The sequence below is a fragment of the Egretta garzetta genome, unplaced genomic scaffold (genome assembly GCF_000687185.1).
Source record: "Egretta garzetta isolate BGI_Z169 unplaced genomic scaffold, ASM68718v1 scaffold215, whole genome shotgun sequence".
In the NCBI taxonomy this organism is placed as follows: Eukaryota; Metazoa; Chordata; class Aves; order Pelecaniformes; family Ardeidae; genus Egretta; species Egretta garzetta.
In genome coordinates, this window is record NW_009259719.1 from 5,627,790 (window position 1) to 5,646,287 (window position 18,498).

At 47.1% G+C, this 18,498-nt stretch overlaps 1 protein-coding gene across 1 annotated transcript in view; it reads right to left on the bottom strand.

Annotated features, from left to right (window-relative positions):
• Positions 1-18,498, bottom strand: part of DNAH1 (dynein axonemal heavy chain 1) — a 71,667-nt gene that overhangs the window by 18,962 nt on the left and 34,207 nt on the right. Inside the window, exons 33-55 of the mRNA XM_035894624.1 lie at positions 18,180-18,266; positions 17,888-18,074; positions 17,681-17,772; positions 17,047-17,201; positions 15,208-15,385; positions 14,727-14,921; positions 13,927-14,046; positions 13,155-13,313; positions 12,791-12,895; positions 11,456-11,596; positions 11,137-11,297; positions 10,293-10,450; positions 9,983-10,156; positions 9,573-9,611; positions 8,351-8,529; positions 7,304-7,534; positions 5,755-5,951; positions 4,889-5,024; positions 3,522-3,730; positions 2,554-2,725; positions 2,023-2,214; positions 1,426-1,536; positions 88-273 (exon numbers count right to left, since the gene is read on the bottom strand). Coding sequence (XP_035750517.1) covers positions 88-273; positions 1,426-1,536; positions 2,023-2,214; positions 2,554-2,725; positions 3,522-3,730; positions 4,889-5,024; positions 5,755-5,951; positions 7,304-7,534; positions 8,351-8,529; positions 9,573-9,611; positions 9,983-10,156; positions 10,293-10,450; positions 11,137-11,297; positions 11,456-11,596; positions 12,791-12,895; positions 13,155-13,313; positions 13,927-14,046; positions 14,727-14,921; positions 15,208-15,385; positions 17,047-17,201; positions 17,681-17,772; positions 17,888-18,074; positions 18,180-18,266 — 3,564 coding nt within the window. The remainder of the gene's footprint in view (positions 1-87; positions 274-1,425; positions 1,537-2,022; positions 2,215-2,553; positions 2,726-3,521; positions 3,731-4,888; positions 5,025-5,754; positions 5,952-7,303; positions 7,535-8,350; positions 8,530-9,572; positions 9,612-9,982; positions 10,157-10,292; positions 10,451-11,136; positions 11,298-11,455; positions 11,597-12,790; positions 12,896-13,154; positions 13,314-13,926; positions 14,047-14,726; positions 14,922-15,207; positions 15,386-17,046; positions 17,202-17,680; positions 17,773-17,887; positions 18,075-18,179; positions 18,267-18,498) is intronic.

Genomic DNA, 18,498 nt, shown 5'->3' on the forward strand with positions numbered 1-18,498 from the left:
CAAGCCTATAGAAGCAAAACTGCTGCAAAGTGAGTGGCCGTCCAGGACTAGACTCAGCTCTGCCACCCTCCCCCTTGATCCAGTTACCTCTGTAACATCATTTTTGTTGAGGTTCCTCAGGCTGGCAAGAGCAGCATCCAGGGCTGGGAGGGCTTCAGCCAAGTCCTTCTGAGCATCATCTGCAATGGCTTGGGCTGTCTGAGCTTTCAGTTTGGCCTTCATCTCCTCAGCCTGCACGGCACTTCTTGTCTCTTCGGCCAGAGCTGTGTCCACCTGCAAACACCAGAGACAGACTCAGAAGCATGCTGGAGCCAGAGCACCCCTTTGGCTTGGCTCAGCGCTGCCAGGTGGTGATCACAGATGTCCTGGCAGGTCATGGGTTTTCTTCTAGCAGAGACATGCTGGGGTCTTGCTGCTGGAGGGGATCCTCTTCCTGCATCATACTGGCAGGAGGGTTTTGTCAGTGTGTAGATATCATCCACAAGCTCCAGTTCTGGCTGTGCCTGGATTGCTGTTAGTACTGCAGCAATTAGCTGCTCTACCATTTTTTCCTGTTAGTATAGGGATGCAAATGAGTAGGGAGATGGAGGACTAAGAAGATATGCTGAGGGTTTTGTTTCTAAAACTGTCACTTCTGTCTACCCCTAGGGTTAAAACACTACCAGGAGGTGTAAAGGGAATGTGGAATATAGCCAAATCTTTTTCTGTGAGTGGATCAGGCTGCCTTCCCAAAGCTCCCTGGGAAGATGAGATTGCAGACTCTTTCCCCTTTGCATGCAGAGCTGTATGATGTTAGCGTCTGTTCCCATAGTCTCAGTCTGGCCGTCCCATAGTAGGAGGCAGGCAGGGAAGAACACAAGGAGGAGGGAAGTTAGTGACAGCCAACACCGGACAGTTCCAACACAGGACAGTTCCCTCTTCTGCAGTGGCATGAGTGACTGTGTGTGGTGATCCCTGAGGTTTGGGCTAGCAGGGGCAGGCTGCAGCTGGATCATCTCCCTGGGGATGGGATGTGGGGGAGTGATCCCTTTCGGCAACAACAGTCTGGGCTTAGAGTGGCTCAGGCCACTTGAGGATTGTGTTAGTAGTGTTGCTAGTCTGTGCTTGCAAGGATCTAAACCAGCGAGGAAAGGGAGCTGGTAGCTTGGCTGACTGACCCCTGAGTTGTGGTTTCAGACAGGGGCATGTAAGCCATCACTTCTGGCAACTGGCTGGTAGGCTGTGACTGGCCCCCACCAATGCCGGGGCAGGGACCCCAGCAGAAGGCCATTCTCGCTGTCAGTGCTGAGCTGCATAAATACCTGCTGTGCTAATCTGGGGCCTTTTTACTGTCAGATCAAGCAGGATTTTGTACAATCCCTGCAAAGCCTGCCCAAGCCCTAAGCAGCCAGACTTGGAAAGTGCAGAGTTGTCCAGCAGCAGTACCTGCAGTTTCTCCATGGTTGCCAGTGTGTCCTTGGCTGCTTGTGCCAGGAGAGGGCGGGCAGACTCCAGCTCCTCCTGCATCCTCGCTACATCCTCTGCTGTTTGCAGGAGCTGTGGGAGCAGAGCAGAGTGAGAACACAGGCAGCAGCCACGGAAAGCCCCAGGAAAGAGCTGTGCTGCCTTGGTCCCTGCTTAAGCAAGAGTCTGGCACTGTGGTGTGCTTAGACAGTAGTGCCTAATGGTGCCTGCACGTGGTGGGCATTACTTCATAAGCTCATGGCAATCAGTCAGCAGAACAATGGTGATATAGGGATTTCAATTAAAAGGTTAATAAGGAATGTTCTGAGAGATCATGAGCTACAGAGAGGTTTGTGGTCCCCAAAGACTGGGTACCATCATTCTTTTAGAGCCGTTACAAACCCAGACCTTCAGAAAGACTGGCCCTGGCAGAAGACATAGTTCTCACTTGCTTTAGCATGAGCTTTCTCCTGTTACACAGGAGATGTGTGGGGCATCTCACTGCATCTCTGAGCTATAAATACACTGCTCAGAGCACATAAGGGGCCCCCAAAGCTCTCCTGGGTGTGAGGGACGAACCTTGTCCAGGCCACTTTTCATCCTGTTCTTGGCTGTCCTCAGTTCCTGTTTCTTCTTTCCAATCAGGGAACTGAAGATGCTGAGGAACTCGAGGTAGCTCTTGGGAGTGACATAATTGTGTCTGGCCAGCTCTGCCAGGTACACTTGGCACTTCTTTGCCACGCTCTGATGGATTTTTACACATACTTGAGTCTACAAGGAGAAAGAAAATAAACAATCTTAGTCAGTAGTGAACATGTGGTAGGCAAGTCTATGTGATACCCCTTGTGCTCATAGAGAGCACAAGGGGCTTACAAAGAGCCTAAGTATACATTCAAAGCAGAGCTTATATATGCATGTGGGCTTCAACGCCCATTTCAAGGCATATACAAGCTAACCAGTTCTGTATTTGAATAACTCTGCCACAAAACACTTCTGCTGCAGCGTAGGACCTTTCTGCAGGCGTGTCCTTCATCCAGCGTCTAGCTGTACCTAGAGCCATGGCACATGTAGCATACAGGAGGTGTTTTGTATGTTGAGTTCAGCACCTACCATTCCATCAACATCTTCAGTACTGGCACCAAGGTGTGGGATCTCATGCAAGAAGGAGGAGGCAACAGACTGCAGGGCTTCAGCAGGCCACTTGTTAAACCAGTTGATGGTACAGCAGTTCACAAGAGAGGGGAACTGTCTCAAGCGTGCGCGGAAGACTTCTCCAATAGGGCTGAGAGAAAGACATGCAGAAATGAGATGTTACAACTAGCTGCAGATACAAGGATAAAATATCTTTCCTGTTTCCCTCGAGCCATTCTGAACTGTTATAAGTATCACTCAAGGGGAATATACCCAAGGAACAAGGAGGGAGGGAAATAGGGAATGGAAGTCCAGGCAATGAGCCATGTATCTTGATTCTATGATCTTAAGGCATGTCATAGCTCACTCCTTGGAAGTCCTGGGTATAATCTAGAAGCACTAAGATGGTAGTGGGGTGATGTTTTCTGGGTCCCTCCCTAGGGAGAACAGTTAAGGGGTAAGAAATAAATGTGATCTGAAGTCTATTTCTAGCAAGTGAGTGCAGAGATTGCATCACCAGACCAAAATCATGGCCCCGATTCTTCCACTCCTACTTACACTGAGAATGCCCGGTACCTTCTGGCAGCTCTCCTGCAAGCAAGCAAGCTGCTCGTGGACTATGCATTAGATTCATGAGTAAACATGGTGCAAATGAGCCCCAAATTCAAGCAAGATATTTTTGTAACAAACAGCTCAATGGTGCATGAAGGAGGAGGACGCTTCTATTTAATCTGGATCACATATAATCATATTCTTAAACTTTTCAAACTTCTTGAAACCGGAAAATGTAAAAAAAAAAAAAAAGTATCCAGTCCTATGGGAAGGTGGTATGCAAACCCTGCTCCTCCTCCAAAGTCAGGGGCTTGGAAACAAAGGTCCCATGACAAAGTGATGCAAGGAGGGAGCAATTAACATTGACAGCATGTAGTCCTACCCCTGAATTGTACCTCATGCACAGGACCATGTGGATATTGCTGCGAACCCGTCCTGTGTATGCAGCCATCAAATTGGCCTTGGTGGGCTGCTGCCCTAGATCTCGAACAACAGGCTTCATAGCCGTCATGATCTGTTCTTGATCATCAGGGTTGTAAATGTTGGGAACGTCACCTGAGTTGAGCAGGTTGTTGATATCCTCAAGGAAGGATTCATTTTTAATCTAAAAGTAGATGACAGGGGAGGAAAAGAAAATGCAGTTTCCTAAGTCATAAGACAGTCATGTCTCCATATGCCATGTAGATTACTTTTGAATAAATATAGCCCTCAGCCTCTGTTATAAAAAACCATTTCTATGATCACTTGGCTCCAGTAAAGCACACTCTGACCTTTGTCCAGCATTTCCAGTTGAACAGCCATTTCAGGGGCGGGGGTGTGTGCCTGAGAACAAGCCTCCTTCTGCTCATTCAGTCTCCTTACAGACAACTTGCACTCAGGGCCTTGCTCCCTGCCTTGCAGTGACTCTGCAGCCAAACCCCAGACACCAGGTTGCTCTAGGTCTTTGCTCCTCCAGCATAGAACACTTCATTATTAGGATACAGCTCATCAATGTGAGAGACAGAGTAATTGTAAGGATGTGTGACAGTCTGTGGGACGATCTCCCTCCAGAGCTACACTCACCTCTCCACCTTTGCTAAATCAGAAATACACAGCATCCATCTACTTGACTTAATGCACCCTCCCATGCCCCCTTCTCCCACATATGCTTCTCCCTGCAGGGAAAAGGATGCAAGAACAAGCAGCGTTTGACAGATGCTTATCTCGCTGCTCAGGGCACTGCCAGAAGGGACTTGGTTCCTATGATAATGAAGGCAGTAAAAAAGCCTATGGGGAACATAACTGTGAATTCTAGAAGTTGGCCTAGTCATTAGCAAGCTACATTTTACAGTGGCAAGCCAATATTATCCTGTGGAACCAGCAGGCATAAGGCCCTAAATCTACTGGTATCTTTGAAAAGAAAGAGAATGATGCTGCTTAGGAGTTCTAGTATCAGTGGTCAGTGTAGTGCTTAGCTTCAGGCAGCTGGGTCTAAAAACTTTGATCTCACCAAACCCTTGGATGGAGCTGAAAGAGGCTTCCTTGAACAACAGAAGGATCAGCCCATTCACACATAGCTCTGCAGTCCCTCTAGCAACAAATGCACCATCTTTAGTATCCCTGGGGCTTTTTTATAAGATGATGAAGACAGGCTACTTAAGAAATACAAGTTGTGCCTGGTTTGTATCAACCTCCTCAGTCCTCTTTAGGGGAATGTATTGAGCTTAGAGATGTGTTTCTGAGTCCTTCTGAGATGGAGTCCACCATGCTAATATTCCTGTACCTGTGTGTCTACGAACAGGAATGTCTTGGGTAGACTTTGAAGGCCTGCCTTCATCATGATCTTCCTTACGTCATCTCGCCATTCGGTCATGCCATAATTTTTGGACAGTTCGATCTGGAAACACTCATAATCTGCCCTAAAGGAAAGAGAAGCCTGTGGAGTTACATCCAATTAAAATTTCCTCTTTTGTCAATCCTGAGTGTGTGTCGTGGACTCGGTGGGAGAGGACTTACTTAAGTAAGTTGTTTTCCTGCAATGAGTCCTGAGCACATGCCTGTCCTTGTGCATGTTCAGCCACCAACCCAAGAGCATCTCAAAACAGAGATACCTGAGCTAGCTAGAAACCAGGAGAAGTACAACTCCATGAGCTAACAGAGTCACACTGCTTCTTGGGCCCAGTGCCACAGAGTACAGAGGGAGCAACTCGATGTGGATTTTTTGTGATGCTACCCTTGGAGGCTGGTGCACCTGGGAGCCATGATTGCATTTCTCTAGGATTCCCTGTATTCAGAGCTGGAAGAATTTGCTTCCCCAGTCTAGTTCCCTGGCTCTTCATGTTTCCCCTCAAGGCCCTTGGCTCCCAAGACTCACAAGTCCTACTTGTCAGGCTGCCAGTGTCACTTGATCACTTGTTACTAGTAACTCCTTTTACCATAGGCTTGTCGTCCCGCTGCCCAGTTCCCAGGGAGGATTTTTCTAGTGTGGATGTGCATGTTAACTGGGTCTTAGCTCTTGAGTGTTAAATCTGAAGAGTCAGCAACCAGAAAAATGTGTAACCAGTAGCAAGAAGGGCAGAAAAAGAGATTCTCTGAAGGCAGCTCCAATAGACCTGCTCCACATTATGTGCATAGGAGCGCGTTACTTACATGTGAGATGCCAGCCTGGTGAGAGACTGTCTCCCGCTTCCCCCAACACCCAGGAGAAGAGCATTCCCTGGAGCCTGCCGCAGGATCCGGCTGATTCGGCAGATGTGCTGTATTGCATCCATGAAAAGCACAAGCTTCAGCTCTGGGGTGTTGATTTGATTGTACTCCTCCAGGTAGTCCTCAATCACAACCTTCAGCTGTGGGCAGAAACAGTCAATTGTGGCTACCAGATAAAAGCAATTGTGGGTGGGTGGGCAGTTGTGTGTAAGCACAGTCAGGCCTCTGGGAGGGTAGAGCCTGGTGCTCAGCAGGGTCTGGGAGCAGCTGCTTGTGGGGTGGCAATGGCTCTCTTTGCTCCGTGTTCCTACAGGAACTACCACTGGACTGGGCTGAATTTAGCTACCGGTGGGGTGGCAGCAGCTGCTGAATGGTGACCTTAAGCTAACTCAGGCAAGTGACCAAGGTCTGCTGTTCCCAATGGGTGCTGTTTGCCTGAAGAAACAGCAAGGCATAGTTCAAAATAAAATAGCTTATGGCTGCCTGACCCATGCTGTTCCAGGGCCTCCCTCTAGAGCTGACCGCTGCCTGCTGCTGCATCCTGTGGTCAGGATCCTGGCTGGAAAGGGCAGGTGCTGGAAGAAAACCCTGCTGGCTGTAGATGGGTAGAGAAATACACTCCTTTCCCGGTGCAGCCATCACACAGAATAGCTGCAGGAGCAGCCTCTCCTGCCCTTTCCAGGGCTCTCTTCAACAGCACCCTCAGGCCAGAGCAGGAGATGAAGCATGAAGACATGTGGGATTTGGTCCTCCCCCCTCAGAAATCTCACTGTGAACCTGGGCAAGCAACATCAGCTGGAATTCATACAGTGCTGAGATCCCTGCCTAGGTGCCAAAGTCTTGTGTGCATCAGCGGGCTGTGCAGCGGCTTGGTAAGTCTGGCTGTCTCAGCTGTGCTCACCTCAGTGGGAGACAGGCCTACTTACTTTGTGACAGAGATTGGAAAGCTCAGTTAATTACCAGTCCTTGTCACACAGCTATCAGAAGAGGAGAGACGACAGGATAATCATCTGTTTCTGATAATGACTGTAAAATGCACTGCTCATTGCCTTTGCTTAATTATCACTACCAAAGTACTCGCAGTATCTTCTCCAACAGGGAATCTGGCAGTAACATTAATTACTTGGAAAGGTCAATTGTGAAGTCTTTAATGGCAAAAGTAGTATTGTTTGGGGGTAATGTGCCATTTCTTTCCAGCAAATTTCACTTTTCAGTCCCAAGTGCAGCTCATTTGGGAGATTTGGTATAGCAGGCTGCCCCCAGGATGGCAATGCAGAGATAGCTTGTTCCACCTCAACTTCCCATCGCACCAAATGCAGCCACTATCCATATCTGGGGTAGGATTTTGCAGGAGAGCCCTGGGAAGGTTTGTGATTCCAGATACCTTCAATTCAAGCAGCCCCATGGTTACTATTAACTGTTTTCTTTTGTTTGCAGAAGACTTAGAAGATGTGAACATAGTTCACATCATCATGATTCCCAGGGTCCTTACCTTTTCCTGGCAGTCAATTGCTTCATAGAGTTTGATATTGGCACCTGGCTCCATGAAGTCCCCAAACAGAACCGGCTGGGAAGGGACAACCTCCTCAAAAGTGGTGCCTAACTCCTCCATCATACTCTTCATCAGGTTGTCAAACCAGCTCCGGTCCTCCTTGCTGACCAGGCGATCACAGAAGACCCGGCAGCTCTCATGGTACCACAGTCTCAGCAGGTGCAGCTTGTTCTGGTAGGAAATTTCAGCAAAACACCCTCATGAGAGAAGCTGAGAAGTACTAAGAGCCTTGCTGTCAGGAATGCTGGTTCCTGCCCCGTATGTGGCCAGGTCCACTCCTGCTAGAAGGCAGCTGGAGTGGAGAAAGAACTGGGTGGAGGAAGCTGCATTCCCTTCTCCTCTCAAAAACTCTTGTCAAAACAGCTGCTTTGCAGAGAGCTCATTACAGCTTCTGCTAATCCCCCCTTTATATGTCAGGCTTTGTCTGAGGGATTTAAAATTTGTGTTGTTTGTCCTTATCTTTCCCCCAGTTTGATTTAATTTTTACTGTTTTCAGAAGTTCTTATATTTTTGGAAAGACCCTTTTATTTGGGTGTAGCACAGAACCAGGGTCTCGCGTACTTCCTGTGATAAGTCAATCTCTACTGTCTAGGCTGAAGCCAGAGCAACATCCTCAGGAGAGCTGAAGGGGCAGAAGCCTCTATTGCTACAAGCTGGTAACAGGACAACACCTCTCCCACTGCGTGCTCCCCTGTCTTATCTTCTACAGCTTCATCCAGCCCTGAACAGCTGGGCTGTGTCATACCTACTCCCTCTGGCCATTCCCCTGCTTTGATGCCGAGGAAGGGCTGGGGTGGCAGGGGGGTCTGTTTACTACTGGTACTAGAATATATAACTAAAGGGAAGATCACCACGTTCATTGAATAGTACCAAAATGCAGCTTCGACAAGAAATTGAGGCCTGTCTGCAGGCCTGTCAATGAGACTTGAACTGGAACATTTCTGATCTTCCCCTGGGTGGCATGGCTGTGCTGATGGGAGGGCTCACCTCGATCTTGCTGGGCTCAGCCATCAGCATGCCCTGGAACACCTTGGAGAGGTCTCTCAGGTTGAAGGTGTAATGCGACTTTGTTGGTGTGGGCAGCAACTGGGATGTGATGGTCAAATATACGCAGAGAGTGGCATCAACCAATGGCTCATTCAAGTCTTTGACTGCAAGTGCTCCTGCTGCAGAGACAGAGGAAGGTGGAGAGGATGCTGAGGTGGTGACTCAGGGATGAGAAGGTCCTAGCAGACAGGTGGCACTGAGTGGCAGAGCTGTTGCTAGGACTTGGCCAGGAACACAGTTTGCCCATGAATTTCCCAACCAAAGGGAATTAGATCTGGGGAGGAAAGACTGCATCACAACAATTCTATGGCTCTAAGACTCCACACACCCCAGGGAGAGAGGAGACACTGCCAGACAGATATTTGGTGCCTACCTGAAATACCCGCAGACAAGTTTTCCTTCTCCCTCCCTGTACTACCTCAGTGGAGTCTCAGCTACTTTTAGCCAGAAGGTGTGAGTGCCCTCTTAGCTAAACTGCCTTGCAATTCATTGAGCTCAGCAAATGCAAAGCCACTGAGGAATAATTTCTTATGCAATAGTCTGGCAAGATTTAAACACAGCTGCCATTTTTAGAGCATAGCATAAAATACTGCTTTTTTTTTTTTTTTTTTTTTTTTTACTCACAATCAAGTTCATTACAAACACTGCTGGGGAAGTAGAGCCCTGTGAACCCTAGCACTTTGCACTTTTTTTTATTATTTCCAAAATTTTTAATTTCCATTTAAATCACAGCTAGATGCTTCAGGGTGTCCCTGAGCTCATCATCAGGTACTGATGCTTGTGAATCTTGCAAGCACTCAGAAAGCTCTGCTTTGCTTCTCTCATAGCGCACTATTCTCACTCCTTCCTACTGGCAGATTTGCAGATGAGGGCACATTTGCAAAGATGATCCTAAATTCCCACCCTGTCAAATATAAAAGGACTCATTTCACTCCAAATGAACCCTTTTTTCTGGGTGGCTGTAGCACCATGCTTAGATCCTCCCTGCTCAGCTGTCCACAGGCTGCAGCAGATGGAGAGTAACAGAAGGCTCTGCTTCCACAGAAGGCTGTTGTCTGGGCAAGTGTCTGTCTGCTGAAAGCACAGGTAAGCTATGCCATGCTGTGCCCATCAGCGTGTTCTGTTCACAGCATCTCTCTCTCATCTTTCTGCTCTTACTTACGCACTGGATCTCTGTAACTTCTTTCTCCTAGGAGTCCAGCTAGAAAGACAAAAAAACCTGAGTTACCACTTTACCTGCTGAAGTGAAGGATATCTGCACCATCCATCACAAACAAAATCCTCTTTGAAAGGCCTAGGCTATTGGATACCTTATGAAACTGTGACAGCCAAAGTTGAAGTTTGCTGATTTGCACCGGCAGAGTTTGGCCCTCAGACTAAACAGTGTATGAACTCTCTGTTTGCTAAGGCTCAAACAACACTTTCCCAAAAGCATCTTCAAGAAACGAATGCAAGTTCCAGCTTCCAACACTTTGACCAACTCATCAACATTCATTCCTCCCCTTCCAACCTCCATTATCATTGGGCTGACTTGCAACATGAGGAGAAGGTGGCATTGTCTGCAGAGCTTACCCATCCAGCTGCCAAGGATGGTGGAGAAGATAGTCTTCGTGCTGCTCTCATCCATCTCTGTGAAGGAGAGGTAGTTGAAATGGCGGGTGAGGCGTGGAGTGACAGCATTCCTTCCCCCTCCAGGAGGTCCCATGGCACAGACAAAATTAATATCTACCAGCTTCTTAAAAGTTCCTTGAAGAGTGCAAAATCAGGAATGAATGCTAAGTTGTAGCTAAAAACCCTCATCGCAAAACTCTAGAGCAGGTATGTGTATCTATCAACAGGCCAACTTTTGCCAAGAGTATGGGGCAGAGGATCTGGGTCATACCGATCTGTTTCCTGTCGTACCAGCCCTGGTGGTCCATCCACTGCCGCAGCAGCTCGATGGGTGGCTGAGCACCATATTTCTCCAGTGTGGGCATGTTCAAGTCATCAATAAAAAATATGAAGTACCGCCCAACTGGAGGTCCGAACACACCCTTCCGCCTGTAAGGACAGAAGCCGCATAAGGACACAGGACAACTCCTACTGCAAAGGTACTCACAACTTGAGCCAAAAGCAGACTTTTCTCCAGAGGCTTCCTGGGTCAGCAGTTTCAGCTCTTTCTATACTTACACTCCATATACCACTTTAACGGGCCTTTGCACAGAAAAGATCTGGAGCAATATTTGAGGCACAACACATGAGCGAAATTTTGTCTACTTATGCACGGTATCAATGAATAAATGGGTGCAAATAAAAGCAAAGCTTGAGCCTGTTAATCTGTTGGGAACTTCAAACCAGTGGCTGACCAGGGAGGCAAAAGGGAAGCTGTTAACTGTGGGGAGTTGGACTGGGGGTGAGCAGCCACATTTCCTCCCCTCATCAGTTTCTACAAAGATCCCACATCTGGGTTTGCAAACACCTGTGCTGTGAAATGTAGTATTTCTGGAATAATTAGAATTGGAGCAGCTTTTACAGACTCTCACTAATCCTTCTCACTTCCTTGCCATCATACCAAGTTATTACTGGCTCTCACAATCCCAGGTGAGATTTGTTGTGTGTCCTATTTGTTATCTACAGCTGTATGTGCTTGGGTCCCCTCCAGATCTTGGGATGAAACTAAATGGCCAAGCTGATAGAAACACTGAGCTCAGGGATACTGCCTTTGCAAACACAGAACGGAAACTTGCCTCTTATCCAGTTTGCTGTCAATGAGATCCTGGGTTTGGTTAGCAGAGGTGCATGCCGAGAACATCAGGAAGTGTGTGATATATCTGAGAGGCAAATTCTTCAAAAGCTTGTCTGTAATTGTGATGGTCTTCCCTGTGCCAGTGGGACCGATGCAGAGAACCTAGAAGCACAATCGGCAATGCAGCATAACCATAGGCATACAGTCTGTGCTTCCCAGTGCCCTGACACTTGCTGGAGGAAATGCAGGTTACTGCTCACTTAAGCATTCGAAGAGAACAAGGTTGAATAAAAAAATCAGAGATAAGGCTGGGCACGTACTGGCTTACGGTTGGTGAGCAACAGCTCCAGCAGATGGGCCATTCGGACTGTGTTCATCGTGGGCACAATAATGTCACAGAAGTTGGTATCAGGAACCATGGTGAACTTTGCCGTAGGGTCCAGCCACTTCTCCCAGCACACCTGAAAGGTATGGGTGTGTTTAGAGGGGGCAGTTGCATCTATCCCCTATGAGAATAGGAAAACTATTTCTGCTGTGTTTTCCCTATCACAGCTCCTTGTGTAGTAGCTCAGATTCTGACAGGGAATTCAGGTTTCCAGCTCCTCTGTCTAGTCTTGCCACATATACCTTTCTGTATGGCAATGCTGTGAGTGCCTGACTCCTTTCCTTTGGGAGGGAGGTAGCCCAAGAGTTAGAGATCATTACCCCAGTCGCAACATACTTGCCCTCTGTTCTGAAAACTGGAATCAAAGGGTGGTGGAGTGCTTGTGACATTTGCAAGAACGGGAATTCTGTCCTAAGCTGACCTACCCTGTAATTACCCCTGTGGTAGAGGGCCAAAGAGGGCTTAGCTGGGATCCTATCTTCATGTTTGGTGCTGTTGCCTGCATTGCACTCAGAGGCACATGGATGTTTTGTACTGTACAAGACATGATGACTTGTGCTAGATTCAAGTGACAGACTAACCTCCCAGAGGCCACTATACAAGTGAGATAGAGGTTTTATCAGGGATATGCTGGAGAACACTGAGAAAATGTGCATTCCTGACCAGCCCATGTAGCTTCCCACAGAGGCAACGCTGGCAGCTTCTGCTGCTTGTGTAGGACTCTCTACTTTGCTCTGATTTCAGGAAGCATTTTTCCTCTTTTTTTTTTTTTTCTCCTTTCAGCCTAGGGGCTGGTGACTGTCAGTCAGATGGACCTTGCATGCCCTACTGCTCTGCTGTCTCCTGTGAAAAAGATGGCATATTTGTCTGCCTTGCTCCTCCTCCAGACTCTGCTGCACATAGCTCTTCTGCTGTTGTACACTGCTTTAACATAGACAGACCTTCCCATCTGAGCTTCTCCCTGTCCTCCTCCAGCAGCCACACTTGTAGAGCCTTCTCACTTTTCCTGAGCACTGGCAGAGCAACTCAGGTCTGAATTGACCAGTCCTTGGCTCAGATTTGAAAGACCTGCTTCACAACCCTGAGGGCAAGAAACTGCCTTCTTCCTTTAATTAAAAGCTTCATTTCACTTTAAACATTCTCACTTGGTTCCTATAGGCCTTTCTTATTTGCCCTTGATGAGAAAATGCTACCAAATCCAGTAGGACTGTGTTGCTTCCCCGTCCCTCCCCCAAATTTCCCAGCTTGAGTTGAAAGAGAAATATTTTACCTTCCTAATGACCTCCTCATCCAGATCATCTTCAGCACTGCTAAGCCCAGCATCATACAGTTTATAGTCATATACCAGCCCTTCTTCGGGGAAAAGCAACTGCATCTGTGGGAATAAATCTGGGGTGAACCTGGCTGCCACTCAGCTGAATTCAGAGGAGGATCTGTGATACTGCAAGGAAGGCTTTACTAATGGGATGCTGCCCAGGCCAGGGGGTCGAGTCTTTCTCCCCTGTCTTTCAGCTCCAGGAGTCCCTTGAAGTTTGAGGCCATTCAAACCCTCCAGGCATTCAAGAAACTCTGACCCCCATTCCCCATCACCAATTCCTCTCTAATGAGAGAGGATCTGCTTTCCCTTTACTTACCTTTTCCTTTGCCATCTTCTCCCTCAGCCACAAGCTGAAGGCCATGCGACCTTGGGAATCTCCAGTAGCCCCTACACTCCAGATCAAGGCAAATATAAACCAGGGTTCAATCAGCTCCCCGATACGAGCTGCCTTCTCCTGGGGAATCATCTTAATTCCCTAAGAACCAGAGAAGAGCAGAAGTAAAATTCTCAGGCAGGGTTAAGGTACACAAAACCCAAACTCTTCTTAATGTGCTCATAATTCTATTCAGCTTCTATGTAGCTTTTTCTAGTCAGTTTTTCACAGGCCTTGTTAATGCATTTTTGTGGATTAAAACTTGTTGTTTCATTGGTGCACTTGAGAGACTCCCCTTGCTGAACTAATGTCACTCAACAGGACCTGGGAGAAGAATTTAGTCTTTGGTTTTGAAAATTGTCCAGCCTTCTTCAATACTAATTCTCAAAGGACCTGCAATCTGAAGTGCATCACTGCTTAGCTCTGATCTCTGCTTTCCACTCATTCTCCAATTCCCTCTGCTATAAATAAAGGTAAACCTCTTCCCTCCAGCCTGGTAGGCATGGAGTTTATCTTTTGATCTTTCAGTGGGCAAAGTATAATCCTTCCAGGTTTACCTGTGCCTTGCAGGATGTTGTACTGCCTTCTGCCACGTAGATGAGCTACAGCATGACCTTTCTGCACCAACAATTTGTTTTCCAGTGACTAACCCTCTGCATGACTTAGTGCCCTTAAGAGTTACAGGTGCAGTCAAGTGATAGCAGCAAAATCCTACCTCAACAGGAATGAAAGGCTGAAACAAACATTCCAAGAGCATAAGGAGGCTCCTTGTGAGGTTACTGTCTGTTGAGGCAATTATCTCCTTCACAAACCTCCGGACAAAACCAATGGCCTCCTGTAAGGAGAGGCAGGAACAGCTCAGTGTCACCATCCAACACACCTGACTTTGCTTTTATCTTCTGGAGTTCTGGTTTCTCCTTGCCTCACTGCAGGCTACATTTAGCAGGGAGGGTATGACTGAGAAGGCTGCCTTTTCCCACTGCGTCCTGAGTACCTCTGTTTTGACTGAAGAAAAGTAAGTCAAACTGTTTGGTTCAGTCTTAGCCACAAAAAACCTCTCAGCCTGCCTTTTGGTTCTGCGCAACAGCATCTGGTGCCATCGCTGCTGTTAAATGGGTTGCTCCCTTCAGGCCTCTCCTTTGCAGCTCTGGGTTATTCATTAAAAATAGTGGCTCAGGAGAAGAGCAGAAATAAGACGACTCATTCTTACAACTTTCTCCCTTAAGTAACTCCACTGTAAGCGATGGAGCTGCACCAGGGATGAGTTTGTCCAGAAGATAATTTTAAAAGGAAATAAAATAAACTATTATGACCAGTAAGACTAAGTCACATCTGTAGGGATCAGTGAATAACCTCTATTAAACCTAGGAAATTCACAGATTAGTTTGTATATCGGTAGTCTGAAGTGTTCCCACAATGGCATTTAAATCCAGGCTTTGACAAGTCTGGGCTGGTTGATATCTCAGCTGACAAGCTCTAAGACATGGACGGGCTGGAACGGCATTGGTAGCTCACCTTGAGGAATCTCCTGAAGAGAGATGCTAGCTGCTGTGAGAAGGGCTGCATGATGCCTGGGATTTTTTGCAGCCAGCACTCGATGAAGGGCTCCAGCCCCAAGATGCTGGGCTCCAGGTAAACCATGCCACAGCGGGAGACTGTGGCAGGGGAAGCAACAGCCAGATCCTGGACTTCAAACATCATGGTCATGCTCTGGAAATTGCAAAAGGAGAGAAAGGAGGATAGGGACTTGGTCACTTCTGATACATCTTTCAGCATAATTTGGTGAAGCTGAAGTCTTTCCCTTTGTTGCAGAAGCCCTCTTTTTGTTGTGATTGTGCAGCACAGTAGAGGTCTGGCCAACAAAGGGCTGCTACTGAGACACCAATTTCCATACAAGTCCATCACAGATATAAAGTGGAAAGTAAAAGCCAAGTCTGTTCCAAGAGGGAGGAAGGAAAACAGACAACAGGCAGCAAAAGCAGAAGGGATGAGTTACCTCTGTCAGCTTGATGATTTCCCCTGAGCTGAGACACAGCTTCTTATTGTCATCCAACACCGTGTTCATGTTCTCAATCCACAGAGCATCAACTGGCCCATCAAACATGTACCACTTCTTACTGGTGTCGGTGGCCACAGCTCCCCGACGGATGAGTGAGGAAAGGATCCCATCTGTCCTGAAAGGAGGGAGGAAGGCAGGGCTCAGCCCATTCTGTTTTTGCTGAAAGCAACGGCAAAACTTCCACCATATAAGGCAGAGACAAAATCTTACCCTGGTTCAAGTGCTCAAGGATACCCGTGCCTCACTTGTTGATGAACTGCATCAAGGTGCATCTCATTCTTTCTTTTACTGAGACATACATCTCAGCCTGAGTGGCACCATGAGACAATTTCTTTGGGCATTAGCATGTGGACTTCATGTCATCTAACTATAAAATGCCAAGTATCCCTTTAACATCTCAGTCCTCGGTGAAGAGCAAAGAGGCCTTGCCAGCATCCAGTTCAGGACACAGGTGGGTTATCTGCTCTCTGGAAGTGCCTCTTTTTCTCTGCCAAATGTAAAGGGAGACTCAGGACAGCTACTCTGCTAATCCAGGTGCTTCAGCTGGGTAACTATAGGTTAGGAGGATGAATCCAAGCTACAGAGCATGACTCTACCCTCTTTATAACTGAAGTTCCCCATCCTCAGTCACCTGTGAACCCAGGTGGTGCTGGAGCTGGTGAACAGAAGAGCAAACAGACAAGGAATGCTGTATGTTGAGAGCAAGAACTTAATCTGTACACAGAAACTTGGAGTGAAATTTCTGTTCAGGCTCAGGACCCTACTCCCATTATTAAATAATTATTTTCTATTTTTACAGTGCTAGTAAATTCCAGGGTATTGTTACTGAGATCAAGGGAAAACAGTCTGTTCTGAAGCTCAGCTGATTAAAACAGATGGATTTGTCTGTAAATACATTTTACATGGCTGCTGTATTTTTCTTTTTGTCATGTTGACGAGCCTGTGTGCTGCCCTTGGGTAGAGTCATATCATAAATAAACTGTCAAGCTTCACTGGAATATCCTGTAAAATGTCCTTCAGTAAAGATGCACCAGAGCCTAGGTTGGGAAGCTCTGGGTCTCAGCATCAGTAATGTTTACTTGCTTGCACTTTTCCTAGAGGCAGTTAGTTTCACATATATTTAGTTTCCCTGGTTTTACAGAACACAGTCTTTAGCTTTTCCCCTAAGCAAGAGTCAGACTGCCTTTCACACCTGAGCTTCTGGATAAAGTGAGCTGCAAAATCAACCTCAGGTCACGTATGAAAACATAACCAGTAGGACCTGGCTGTCAAGAGGGCAAATGGGCTATTGGTTCTCGCTTCCAAACCATATAAGCAAGCAGGAGACCTGGTAACGGGAACGAAATGCCCCTTTATGCCTGAAAGTCATCCCTCATCATTCAAGGCCACCAGTGTATTTATACAGAACGATTCAAGTGCACAGCACAGAGGTCACTTTTCTGCAGAAGCAAAGAAAGTGTTTTTAAGCTCCCGTATCTTTGAGCAGAGGCATGTGCTCCAAAGCAATTGAATTACTCCTTGTTACGCAGTTAATGCTGCCAGCTGAGCCGCAGTAACTGTCTGGGCATGTGCTAGCAGCTGGGCCAAGTGCACAATAAAAGATGTCAGCTTAAATCGCCGTGACTGGCTATTGTAGCTTGGTGAGGATAAGGACTTGATCACTTCTGGTTTTATGACACTACCCTAAATAGTTCTCAGCCTTGAAGAGAAGACGCTCAAGACCAGAAGAAAAAAGTTTCCCATCTGGAAGGAAGGAAAGCAGGTTTTGTACTTTACCACTCATGCGTTAGCAAGTTGAACTCTCCATAAAGCTGGCCCATTGTGATGGATTTGGGATTCAGCACAAAGTAGCTGACTGCTTCGTAATTCCCACCACTGGCTGCAGGCTGACCTTTCAGTGATGTCATTGCAGCTGCCAGGACTTCATAACTCTGCAAAAGCAGGACAGCAAGAGAGTTAACTGCCATGGCTCTGTAACGACAAAGCCACTTGCTCTCACATCAGCTGCATTCAAAAGGCAGTGAGAAAGGAGATGTAGTGAAGGGTAATATCATAGTAAGGAGATGCCTGGCTGTATTCACAGAAATAAAGCATTCCAGATGCAGGGGGAGGAAGTTAGATCTCCCATGCAAGAGGCCTGAAGCATCTTGAGATGTCAAAGTATGTGTCAGCCTTAGAAATTTGCAGCAGAGCTAATAAACTTCAGTCTAATCTGCCAACTCGAAAAAGCGAGCTTCTAACATATGTCCCCATGGCTATAAATCAATACTAAAAGGCAGCATCTTGGTACCCTGACTTCTATCTGAGAGAAGCTGGAAATGCTGGAGCGCAAGTCTGCTGTGAAGCTTAACCCTCTGCATCACTAGGTAGGTGATGGTTTGCTGGGGCCAGTGCAGTGTCTCAAACATACCTTTGTCTTCCCAGAGCCTGTTGGCCCCACTAGCATAAGGCCATGACGAACCACGGTGGTTTCATAGAGCTGGATGCACTTAGTCACAAAACCTGCAGGGGAAGACGATGAGGAGTGGGTCTGGGAGCATTTGCCTCTCTCCTAGGGCAGAGCACTGGACTAAAAGCCCAGGCCCAGAGGGAGCTTGTGCAGAGCCTTTCCCCTCACCATCAACATCCTTCAAATTCTCTTTGATGCAGGATTTGCGAATGGCTTCTTCCAGGATGCCATAATCAACAGGCTTTTCTCTGATCTTGGGAAATAAATCTGAGACAATACCATTGAAGAGCTTGAGGTCATCCTGCAGGAATTTGGGTACATTGGCATCCCTGATAGCTCGCAGGCAGATCAACTCCTGCAAAGATTTAAGAACTCAGAACTTCACAGATCCTGCCTCTCTTACGTGGCTGCAGAAAAGGCCACATAAGTCTATGACAGCGTGAAGTCTAAGCACATTTACCTCATTCATAGTAGGATTCTCTCTCTTGAGGTTGCCAGCTGTTGAGATAACAGTCTTCACAGCTCTCATCCCAAAGTCATAGTGGTCCTGGAGAAGGCACAGAGGAAACAATGTCATCAGATACAGGAGCATCATGTAAAAAGAGAGAACTGATGCATGCCCTCAGTCAGCAGGTAAGAAAAGAAAAAAGAAAAGAAAAATGCCTTCAGGACAACTGCTGCTTCATCCAAGTCTGCTCTCAGGATCTTTCAAACAACTAACTAGTCCTCAGCTGTACAGACTATGGGTGAGGAAGACGAGAACAACTGGATAATGAAAA